The following is an 11,495-nucleotide window of genomic DNA, read 5'->3' on the forward strand; positions in this document are numbered from 1 at the left end:
CACCAACACCTACCCCAGCAGACCGGCACCAACACCTACCCCAACACACCAGCCCCAACACCTACCCCAGCACAAACACCTACCCCAGCACAAACACCTACCCCAACACACCAGCCCCAACACCTACCCCAGCAGACCAGCACCAACATCTTCCCCAACACACCAGCACCAACACCTACCCCAGCAGACCAGCATCAACAGCAACCCCAGCACACCAACACCTACCCCAACACACCAGCACCAACATCTACCCCATCACAGCAGCACCACCACCTACCCCAACACACCAGCACCAACACCTACCCCAACACACCAGCACCAACACCTACCCCAACACACCAGCCCCAACACCTACCCCAGCAGACCAGCACCAACAGCAACCCCAGCAGACCAGCACCAACAGCAACCCCAGCAGACCAGCATCAACAGCAACCCCAGCACACCAACACCTACCCCAACACACCAGCACCAACATCTACCCCAACACAGCAGCACCACCACCTACCCCAACACACCAGCACCAACACCTACCCCAGCAGACCAGCATCAACAGCAACCCCAGCACACCAGCACCAACACCTACCCCAACACACCAGCACCAACACCTACCCCAGCACACCAACACACCAGCACCAACACCTACCCCAACACACCAACACCAACACCTACCCCAACACACCAGCACCAACACCTACCCCAGCACACCAGCACCAACACCTACCCCAACACACCAGCACCAACACATCAGCACCAACGCCTACCCCAGGAACACACTGCACTACTGTCCCAGGGTCCAGCAGCTCCAGGCACAGACTTTCAGCACAACATAGAGACATACGCTCAGATACACCTGCACTCGTCTGTTGGGACTTAAGGGAAGATTCTGCATTTGTCATAATTTCTCATTAACAAACACTATTAATTTATTTTATTTTATTTGCAATTACACTTTTCTAATTTCAAAATATAGATAGCAGCACACTTCAGTTTGTAGAGAATTACATCATTGTAGCCTACCACTGGTTGTCACCCAGGATACAAAGAGTTAGTGTTCCTTCCTTCAAGCTGAGGAGTGACTCAGGGTTGGAACTCAGGGGGTGTGCTCATATGGTTTAAATCAGACCTTACCCACTGTACTGAAAATAATTTGTGGCTACAATTTTGTAAGCAGTTGATCTTAGCACCTCAAATTGTATTCTTATGTGCAATATATATCCCTTTTGTAGAATTCCCTTATTTCTATGAAGAAATCATCCCAAATCTAAAAAATGAAACTAACCATTTCCAATCACAAAGCCATCTCATCATCTGTGGGGACCTTAACACTAGAGCAGGAGACCAGGCAGACATCATCAGCACTCAAGTTCACTTTATAACAGGAAATAATGTGAATTATCTTTCTTACTCCCCAAGAGAACATTGCACAAGTCTGAAAACGCACATGGAAAGACCCTCCTACCTCTCTGGGGAAACCCGACTCTGTACACAGACGGCTCCTTCAGACAGTTCACCTGCAGCTCAGCTCTGGGCAGCAGTACGAAATACTACACCATAACAGGTCTGGACCTGACTCTCCTTTAGAGCATTCACAGATAAGCCATTAACACTCATTAACACATCATTAACCCCTATCCACAGTGAAATCACAATAGACCTGAGCAGAACAGTTACAAATCACAATAGACCTGAACAGAACAGTTACAAATCACAATAGACCTGAACAGAACAGTTGCAAATGATAATTGGCAAAGGTCCAGCTAAACGTATAAACTCAAGACACCCTCTCAGGTGGGCCCATGCTCTTCTTGAAAAATATCTCCACATCACACACCGCCAGAACACACTTCTCTAGATTCAGTCAAACACATTTACATTTAGGGCATTAAATTAGAATACACAAATGACCAAAATAAAGGAGTAAAACATGTATGTCTCTGGCTCTGTCTACATATCTCTGTCTCATGGGTTCCATTTGATGTCTCCACAGTGTGTACACAACTGTCCACTATAGAAACCACTGAACTAGATGTTCCTGAATGAGTGTGCAACAATCCAACAGACAGCGCATAGTGTTGCATAGCGTTTTAAAAAGCACTGCTTAGTATGTTAATAGCACACAGTGCTGGATATTATGTTAGCAATGGTCTAGCACAGCGGTCCCCAACCTTTTTTGCACCACGGACCACTTACATGTCAGACAATATTTTCACGGACCAGCCTTTAAAGTGTAAATGCAACAAAATAAAACGACTGGCCTAAAAACAAATATAAACTCACCAGACGCACTGATGGATGAATCTCACAATTTTTTTATATCTTTCAAAATAAAACTTCAATTAGACTCTGATCGTCGGTTTTATGTATACCGGTAACGCAGCCCAGTGGCTTCCAATGTTAGAAATTACATTTTTCTTCCACCTGCCACCATTTGTTACCAGCCACCATTTTTTTGTAATCACAATTTTGTCTTGGGTTTTAAAAAAATCAACATCAAGACACATGAATCACATGGAAATTGTTTATTTCAAAATCTTACACTTGGTTATTCATTTTTTGGTTTTTAGTTTTCTGTATCAGACTTGAACAATGTACCAAAATTCATAGTCTCTTTGGATGGATAATAAAGAGCATGAATTCACATGAATTTTGTTTGTTTGGGGCATTAGTATTTAAACTACATTAGTTAACTATCTGTTACTTCAGATTTACAATATTTCTAATGCACAATTGCGGTTGACATAAATATTCACTGTTTCTTGGGGTGGTAAATGTTATTATCTGTGCTAACCATGACGTCTACTTGTTTAAATAAATCCCAGCAGTCTGGGATAACCAACATGTCTCACGCATGCCTAAGATTGGCAGCCATAAGCGTGCAGCATCTGTCTTAAGACTCATTGGAAATTATGTTCAATTACACGCATGCGTAATCTAAATCAGGTTTACTATTTAAATTTATTGTATATGCTGATGACAGGCAACTGTGTAATGAAATGTTATTGTTTTTATATACTATGATATATTTATTTTCCTTTTTCTTTTTCCGCTGCTGGTCAGGGAGCAATTGTATTTTCGTATTGTAACCTTTGGTATGATTGTCTTTTTGCTTATCTATATGGTGGTTATGTTGTTTTATTGTTTTTTAAACTGTTGATGATGAGAGAGCTCTGCACAAGAATTCCAATGTGTCTGGACTGTGGTCTTTACACAAATGGCAAATAAAAATCTTATCTTATTCAAATCAGGCTCCTCTTCTACTGTTAATGACATTTGTGGCACAGACATACTGCTGCCCCTGACAGTCCAGATGTATTACTACATTGAACGCTCTCTGCCTCTCCTGTCCACATTGTTAACCTGCCACTGTGGATTGTGAGTTGATCAAATTTAGGGTAGGTGGGGTAGGTGTTGGCGCTGTGGTGCTGGAGTAGGTGTTGGAGGTACAGCTGTTTAAATTGGATCTTTCATGTCCTGTTATATGTGCTAGTGTATAGGCCTCCTAAGCATAACAAGGACTTCATTCAAGAATTTTCTCATTTCCTATCGGTCACTTTGTCTCGCTCAGAAAAAGTTCTTATTCTTGGTGATTTTAACATCCATGTTTGCTGTCCTTCTAAACCTCTGGCTAAAGAATTTTCTCAACTCATTGACTCATTTAGTTTAACTCAGTCTGTTTCTGGCCCCACTCATGAGCTTGGTCATACTTTGGATCTAGTGTTATCTCTTGGTTTCCCAGTGTCCAATGTAGAGATAGACTCGGATATCTGTTTGTCTGATCACAAACCTGTTTTATTTGACATGTCTCTTCCATGTCCTGATCCCAAGCGCACTTTTCCTGTTTTTTGCACACGCTCCATCTCACCCGCTACAGCCAGTCAGTTCTCAGCTGCTTACCTCACCTGTCCCAAACTCAGCTACATTGAAAATCCTCCTTCAGGTATAAGCACACATGAGCTGACTGATCTAGTAAATTCTATCAGTACTGGTATTATCAATCAAATTGCTCCATTAAAATCTAGACGTGTCAAAGCAAAGTCACAACCATGGCTAAACAATGACACTCGTGCACTTAGACAGAAGTGCAGGAAGGCAGAATGAAAATGGAAAAAAGATCATCTTCAAATTTCGTACGAAATTCTTAAAGATTGCTAAGATTGCTTAAAGGATTATCAACATGGTGTCAAAGCAGCCAGAGTGAGATACTTCTCTGATATCATTGCTAGGTTTTCTCACAGTCTGAAGGCCCTGTTCAATACAATAGAGTGCTGCATTCCACCACCCCTACCACCATTGATGCCACTGCTGAAACATGCCAAAATTTTATGAACTTTTTTATTTCTAAAATTAACAATGTACGCTCACAAACAGTTCCCTCAGTCACTGACCCCTCCATTCCACTCACACCTCCTGCTCGTTTGAGTCAGTTTGAACCCGTGTCAATGTTGGATCTCACGGAGCTAATGGTGCACATGAAGCCAACCCCTTGCTGCCTGGATGTGCTTCCCACACAGCTTCTTAAGGATGTTCTGCCAGCCATTGGCCCTAGTCTTCACACGATAATTAATAGCAGCCTGACTAGTGGCGTTGTTCCATCCTTTTTTAAACATGCAATCATTCAGCCTCTTCTTAAAAAACCTGGCTTAAATCCAGCAATTTTAGAAAATTTTAGACCAATTTCTAACCTTCCTTTTTTGTCAAAAGTTTTAGAGAAATTTGTTTTTCATCAGCTTTACTCTTATCTTAATCAATACAACATTCTGGATAGGTTTCAGTCAGGTTTTAGAGCTCACCATAGCACAGAGTCAGCTTTACTCAAGGTTCTAAATGACCTGCTCTTAGCTGTGGATTCTGGAAACTGTGCAGTTTTAATTCTTTTAGACCTAAGGGCAGCCTTCGACACCATTGACCATAGCATAGTGTCGGCATTGATGGAGTTGCCCTAAAATGGTTCGCATCATACTTGGAGAATAGATCTTTCTCAGTCAGATTGGGTCAATCCTTTTCGTCTCCAGCACCTGTTGCCCATGGCGTACCTCAGGGATCTATTCTGGGTCCTATCCTTTTCTCATTATACATGCTCCCACTTGGATCTATATTTGAAAAATATAACATTTCATATCATTGCTATGCGGATGACACACAGGTATATCTTCCACTTAATTTAGGTGACAGTGGTTCTTTACGTGTCATGCTAGATTGTTTGAGGGATGTTGAGTGCTGGATGTCCAATAACTTTCTGAGGCTAAACAAAGGCAAAACTGATATTATTATAATTGGTAATCCCGATTCTGCTAAAGTGATAGCCAGGGACCTGGGGCCTTTAAGATCTAATGTGCAAGACCATGTCAGAAACCTTGGCTACATTTTCGACACTAATCTGAATTTCCAGAAACAAATCAGCACTGTTGTCAGAGGCAGTTTTAATCAGCTTAGAAACATAGCTAAGCTTAAAACAATTTTATCATTCAAGGACCTAGAAACAGTCATCCATGCTTTTATCTCATCGCATGTTGATTACTGTAACTCATTGTACCTGGGTATCTGTCAGTCGAGCCTATCACGCCTCCAACTGGTCCAAAATGCAGCTGCACGTCTCCTGACTGGTACCAGAAAAAGACAAAGCATCACTCCTGTGCTGGCATCACTGCATTGGCTCCCAGTAAAATTCAGGATAGAATTCAAAGTTTTACTGTTTGTTTTCAAAGCCCTTCATGGCTTGGCTCCGAGCTACATTGCTGATTTGATTCATACTCGCTCAACCCCTTGTGCTCTACGCTCCTCCAACCAGTGGTGCGTAGACATTCCACGCTCTCGGCTAAAATTTAAAGGTGACCGGGCATTTTCTGTTGCAGCTCCCAAATTATGGAACACACTTCCAAATTTTATAAAGGAATCAGCTACTGTGGATATTTTTTAATGCAATTTGAAAACCTTTTTATTTTCACAGGCTTTTGAATCTTGAGCATTTTACGTTTGAATCTTTGTCATATGTGTTTTTACTATGTTTATGTTTTATGTGTATTTTACATTTCCTTTTATACCTAGTTTTAAATTTTCTATTTAAAGCTTACATGTTGCTCTTTATGCAACTCTAATTCTTGTTCAGCACTTTGGTCGACACTGGATGTCTTTTAAATGTGCTATAAAAATAAAGCTGACTTGACATTGACTTGGTGCAGGTGTGCTGAGGTAGGTGTTGGTGTTGGGGTAGGTGTTGATGCTGGTGTGCTGGGGTAGGTGCTGGTGTTGGGGTAGGTGCTGGTGTTGATGTTGGTGTTCTGGGGTAGCTGTCCTAGGTGTTGATGCTGGTGTGCTGGGGTAGCTGTTGGTGCTGGTCTGCGCACACACACATACCCACACACACACACACATACACACAGGGTCATTGGGTCATTGTGGGGATGACACCAAAGCCTGTGGCAGCCACCTTGAAATAAGAACCAACCCAAAGTTTGCACATCTGGGCCAGGGGTGCTATCGCCATATCTCCATGGCACATTATTCTGAGAAATGTAAGTGCAAATGACTGAGATTCATACATGCTGCCCCAGGGTCATTCCTGCCCTACTGAAATCTGACTTGCATCATCAACACCTCAGAAGATGCCCAAGAGTATCTGATAGTCACGGGGTGGAGAGTTTTATCATTGCTGTGGTCGTCACTACCTACTTTCTACATTACTTCTATCTTACTTAGTCAACACTGAGTGGGCACTCTGTGTACTGTATGTGTTTTGTGTGACTTTGGATCATTCAAGTGAAAGGTGATCTTGTTGGCAGTGAGTTAGGTGATCTTTTTGGCAGCGTTAGATGATCTTGTTGGCAGTGTTAGCGAATATTGTTGGCAGCATGTTAGCTGATCTTGTTGGCAGCATGTTAGCTGATATTGTTGGCAGTCTGTTAGGACTAACAGTTCCACAAATGCAACATCAGTCATAAGGAACAGTCTGGGGAGTCCCATCCTTTCTCATGAGCTGGTCAGATGCAGCAGGGCTAAGAATTAAATCACTAATATCAGTATCGGCAATTAACTACAGCCCAATTCTGATATGCCTCACTGGTTCCAGATGCATCCGTTTGATGAGCAAAGCTGTTTAAACACCCAGTCTCCTCCACTGAATGCAGTGCATTAATTCCACCATGTCTGCAATTAACTGATCAATAAGAGATAAATAGCACAGAAAACGATTCTACTTAGCTGGAACTCTACGCTGGATCTCTGTACTGGATCTCCATGCTGACGGATGGGCAGTTCAAGAGATAAAGGAGCTGCTTCAGCAGGGGTTCAGGGGTGGAGGGTTAAGGTTCAGAGTAGAGGGTTATGGTACAAGGGGTAGAGGATTATGGTACAAGGGGTAGAGGGTTAAGGTTCAGGGTAGAGGGTTAAGGTACAAGGGGTAGAGGGTTAAGATTTAGGGGTGGAGGGTTAAAATTTGAGGTAAAGGGTTAAGGTTCAGGGTGGAGGGTTAAGGTTTGTGCCTCCAGTCCATCTTGGGACTGCTTTGGGAGCTGCAGCCTCAGGCATTGTGAGGGAAGACCTGCCTGAGCAAGTTCACATGCCGGAGATGAGCTATGGTAGAGGGATAAAAACACTCAACCACACTCTTGACACACACACACACACACACACACACTCACACACACAGACACACTCACAAGTACATGCACATTCACTCACACACACACATACATGCACACTTACACACACACACACACACACACAGACTCACACACACATTTCAGCAGGGCACCTCAGTTAAGGTTTGCTCTGAGCCGTTCAGATGGGGTTTCTGTCTTCTCTACATTCTCCACATACTTCCATCAGACGCATGTACTGAGCAGTGCTGCTCATGTCTAACTGGCCCAGACAGGGAGGGGGTCTGGGGAGGGAGAGTTCTGTTCATGTGGAGATTTCAGTGCATGGCAGGTTCAGTGGCAGTAGGAGCATGTCATCCCAGTCCAGAGAGGCAGGCCTTGAAGGCATCTCTGCCTGGGGCCTCCTGCTCACCCTACCCTCCTCCCTGGCATCCCCTCCCCCCTCTGTGCCTGGAAGCCCCTCCCTCCACGCTGATGCCAAGACACCCACACAGCCCCAGCGGAACTGAACAAAGCCAGTGAAGGAAGGAACAACATGCTGCTTTGTGCCAGTTGCTAAGCAAATAGAATGGGCACGAGGAGAGGCACTGTGGGGGCGGAGCCTAGGGCATGAGGAGGAGAGGCACCATGGGGGCGGAGCCTAGGGCATGAGGAGGAGGAGAGGCACTGTGGAGGTGGAGCCTAGGGCATGAGGAGGAGGAGAGGCACCATGGGGGTGGAGCCTAGGACCTGAAGAGGAGGTGAGGAGAGGCACCATGGGGGCGGAGCCTAAGTCCATGTTATCACAAGAGCAGCTCTCATCCAAAACAATCATCAGTCATGTGACTCTCCATCAGACGTGTGGGTGTCTAGATGAAAACCTGCATCAGATTGGATATTTTCTTTCATACATCTCTCGCTTTCTCAGTGTCAGTGGTGACTCTGGATTCTGACTCTCAGGGGAGAACTGAGAGAAAGCAGTTAGTATATTCCTGATGTCAGACGTCTTTATATGTGTTCTAAACTAAACTGAGTGATTACTCTGTGTCTACAGTTCTTCTCAAGTAGGAGAACCTCGAATGCTCTGCGTCACACTAAGTCAAGAGCGAGTGGAACTGATCTAAATCAATGGCTTGCATGCGCGAGTATGCTACAACAGCTAATATCCATGAAGGTTAGGCCAGCCAATGTGTGACCGTGTGTGTGTCTACTAAATGAGGAGCTTCGTGATTGGGACAAACTGACTGCAGAAAGCGGGCCTTAGGTCCTGCAAGAAAGCTAAGCTATTAATACAACGTGTATGTAGTTATATAAACACTTGCATTCTGCATTGTGCCCAACATTACATCGCATGCTGGAGCCGGATAAAGAGTTAAAACGTCGATAACGCAGCCCGAACTTGCACTGGGTTATAGCGGTGCTGACAGGTTTGTCCTCTGCATTGGGACACCGACCAACCTGCGCGAGCGACAGTGCGTAGCGGTGCGGGTGCTGCGGCCGGTTCACCAGCACACATGAAGCACGGTGTGGCTGTGGACCGGGGAGCTGGCTAAGCTAGCTGTTCATTATCGAGTTCAAGTGTAGTGTTCTCAAAGTCAAGCGCTTCCTTCGCCATCCCACACAGACGAAAACAAAGTGCTGATAAACTAACGTTAACTAACCTTCATAATACCGCACGGTGGATTCCCGCTGCAATGGCTCCTCTCCGCAGAACTGTCACGACTCCCGCTGCCAGCACTAGGGCTACCGAGCTCCTTGTATCTGCCGTTAGAATACATCCCCTCTGCCCCGTACAGCGGGTGACTACCGGTATGGGTGGCCCCCGGTGCGTCCAGGTATGTCCGCCTCCCCACGCCATGCAGCGCGGCGGCCGCATCGCTCCTATTCAGCGCCGTTATCTCCGCCGCTTCCTGAGAAGGTGAAGCCGCGTCGGAGGGCAGCTCGTGAAAGGGTCCCGTTACCGTCCCTGATGCCTGCAGCTCGGCCATGAGGATCTGCCCTTAGCTGCACACACGCACGCTGTGCATGGTGCACGGCGCGAGCCTTTGTTTTAGGAACCCGTGACACAACAAAATCCCGTTTGAACTGACCGACTACAGGACACGAAGGTAAATGGCGTGCTGCACCGCGCGTTCTTCGAAGTGGGGGAATAAACTAGCAGAGCCAAACTCGTCGTCCGTCCCTCTTCTCACTCTCTCTCTACCTTTTCTTCTCGCTCGCTCTCACCGCTCTCCCCCTCGTGCCACTCGCGCGCACAGATGGCGCTAGCGCCGTGATCAGTTGAACCTGGCAGCACGCGCCGGTAACAAGTTATTTGAAGCCTCGGTTGTCACCTTTCAGTTTCCAATGAAGAGGATTTTCGAAACAAATTTTACCATTTGGGGACACCTTCTATAACACTATATTAGCGTTTCTCGTATTGGTTTTCCGGTATATCGTTGGATTGTATAACATAGATACACTAAAGTGTTGTGATTTGGCATCAGAACTAAAAGCTGGTGTAATTGCTGTTTTCAACACAAAAAAACTCTTACTACACAGACTGTAAAATATAGAAAATGAATATGTAAGTAAATAAATAATTTTGAAAGCATTATGATAAACATCTCTTACAAACATACACTGATGTATTGGTAGTAGTAATAATAATAATAATAATAATAATAATCATCATCATTTGTAAAGCACCTTTCATACATGCAACTGCTTTACAGAATTTTATATGTAAATAATTATTAAAATAAATACTAATTATTTATATATACCATCACCAGAACCTTAAAATCTATTCTAAAACTGACAGGTAACCAGTGCAGTAAGTGAAGTGCAAGTGTAATATGATCCCTCTTTCTCCTGTGGGTCAGGACCCTTGCAGCAGCGTTCTGAACTCGCTGTAGGTGAGAAATAGAGCTCTTTAGGAGAGCAGATAAAACAGCGTTACAATAATCTAACTTTGATGTGATAAATACATGGACCCGATTCTGACTATCAGCAGGAGAGCATGTCTCGGACCTTAGTGATATTTCGAAGGTGAAAATATGCTGTCCTACATGTAGTCGTGATGTGAGAAATGTCATCTGCATATTGATGATAACTAATACCATGTTTGATATGTGGTAACAGAAGCAAATGGTTGAACAGTAAGAGCCCAAGAATTGACCCTTGGGGGACCCCACAAGTTATTTTTTGATGTGTGGAAGAAGAAGTACCTAATGCAACATAACAATCACACCTATTTAGATAGGTATTAAGTCTACCTTACTACCTTAACTAGGTCTGTTTCTATGGTGTGGAGGGCTCAGACACCAGTTTGAAAAGTGTAATTTTTTCAGTTTGCTTTAAAATAATCATTCAACTGGGTTGACACAACCTTTTCAGTGATGTTGCCAAGAAAAGGAAGGTCAGATATAGGTCCATAATTATTAAGATTTCTGGTTTTTAGTAGTGGTTTAACTGTTGAAGTTTTAAGAATACTAGGGAATTCTCACAGTTGGAGAGCCTTAAGCAGTCCTGCTTAAGTTTTATAACAGATGGAGTGTTTCTTCAGGGCATCTTAATTTTACCATAAATTATTTTAGTTACCTTTGGTGCCACAACATCAATACAATTTCTAACTCCGTGTGAATGTTTCAATTAACTCATTGCCCGTTTCTGTTAGGGGAGGGAGGGTGATGAAGTTTTATTATTAGAAATAAGCAAGTACTTCTTTAATAGTCACTGTTTATAAAGTAATAAATGGCATAAATAATGACAATGGTGGAATCTGTCTGGGGCTGCTGCATCAACAACATGGTTAAAAAGAGTGAAAACATGTCAGTAACAGCAAACTGCAGCATAATTATTTGTCAAGTCTAGCTCCGCCCCCCAACCAGCTGTCATATTCTGCTGTCCTGGTCTGCGTGTTAGTGTTTTCCCTGCCCT

The 11,495-nt window shown here is 44.0% G+C and overlaps 1 protein-coding gene across 3 annotated transcripts in view; it reads right to left on the reverse strand.

Annotated features, from left to right (window-relative positions):
* LOC143502845 (inactive phospholipase C-like protein 2) overlaps positions 1 to 9,944 on the reverse strand; it is a 104,889-nt gene extending 94,945 nt beyond the window's left edge. Inside the window, exons 1-2 of one of the 3 annotated variants that reach the window (XM_076995550.1) lie at positions 9,236 to 9,343; positions 5,534 to 5,600 (exon numbers count right to left, since the gene is read on the reverse strand). Coding sequence is in view for 1 of the 3 variants with exons in the window: in XM_076995548.1 (XP_076851663.1) it covers positions 9,236 to 9,562 (327 nt within the window). In the remaining 2 variants the exon portion in view is untranslated. Of the gene's footprint in view, positions 1 to 5,533; positions 5,601 to 9,235 lie in introns of all 3 variants that reach the window. The other 2 variants (XM_076995548.1, XM_076995549.1) reach the window with 2 other exon arrangements.
* Between the last annotated feature and the right edge of the window lie 1,551 nt (positions 9,945 to 11,495).

This window comes from Brachyhypopomus gauderio, chromosome 2, assembly GCF_052324685.1.
Source record: "Brachyhypopomus gauderio isolate BG-103 chromosome 2, BGAUD_0.2, whole genome shotgun sequence".
NCBI classification, from domain to species: Eukaryota; Metazoa; Chordata; class Actinopteri; order Gymnotiformes; family Hypopomidae; genus Brachyhypopomus; species Brachyhypopomus gauderio.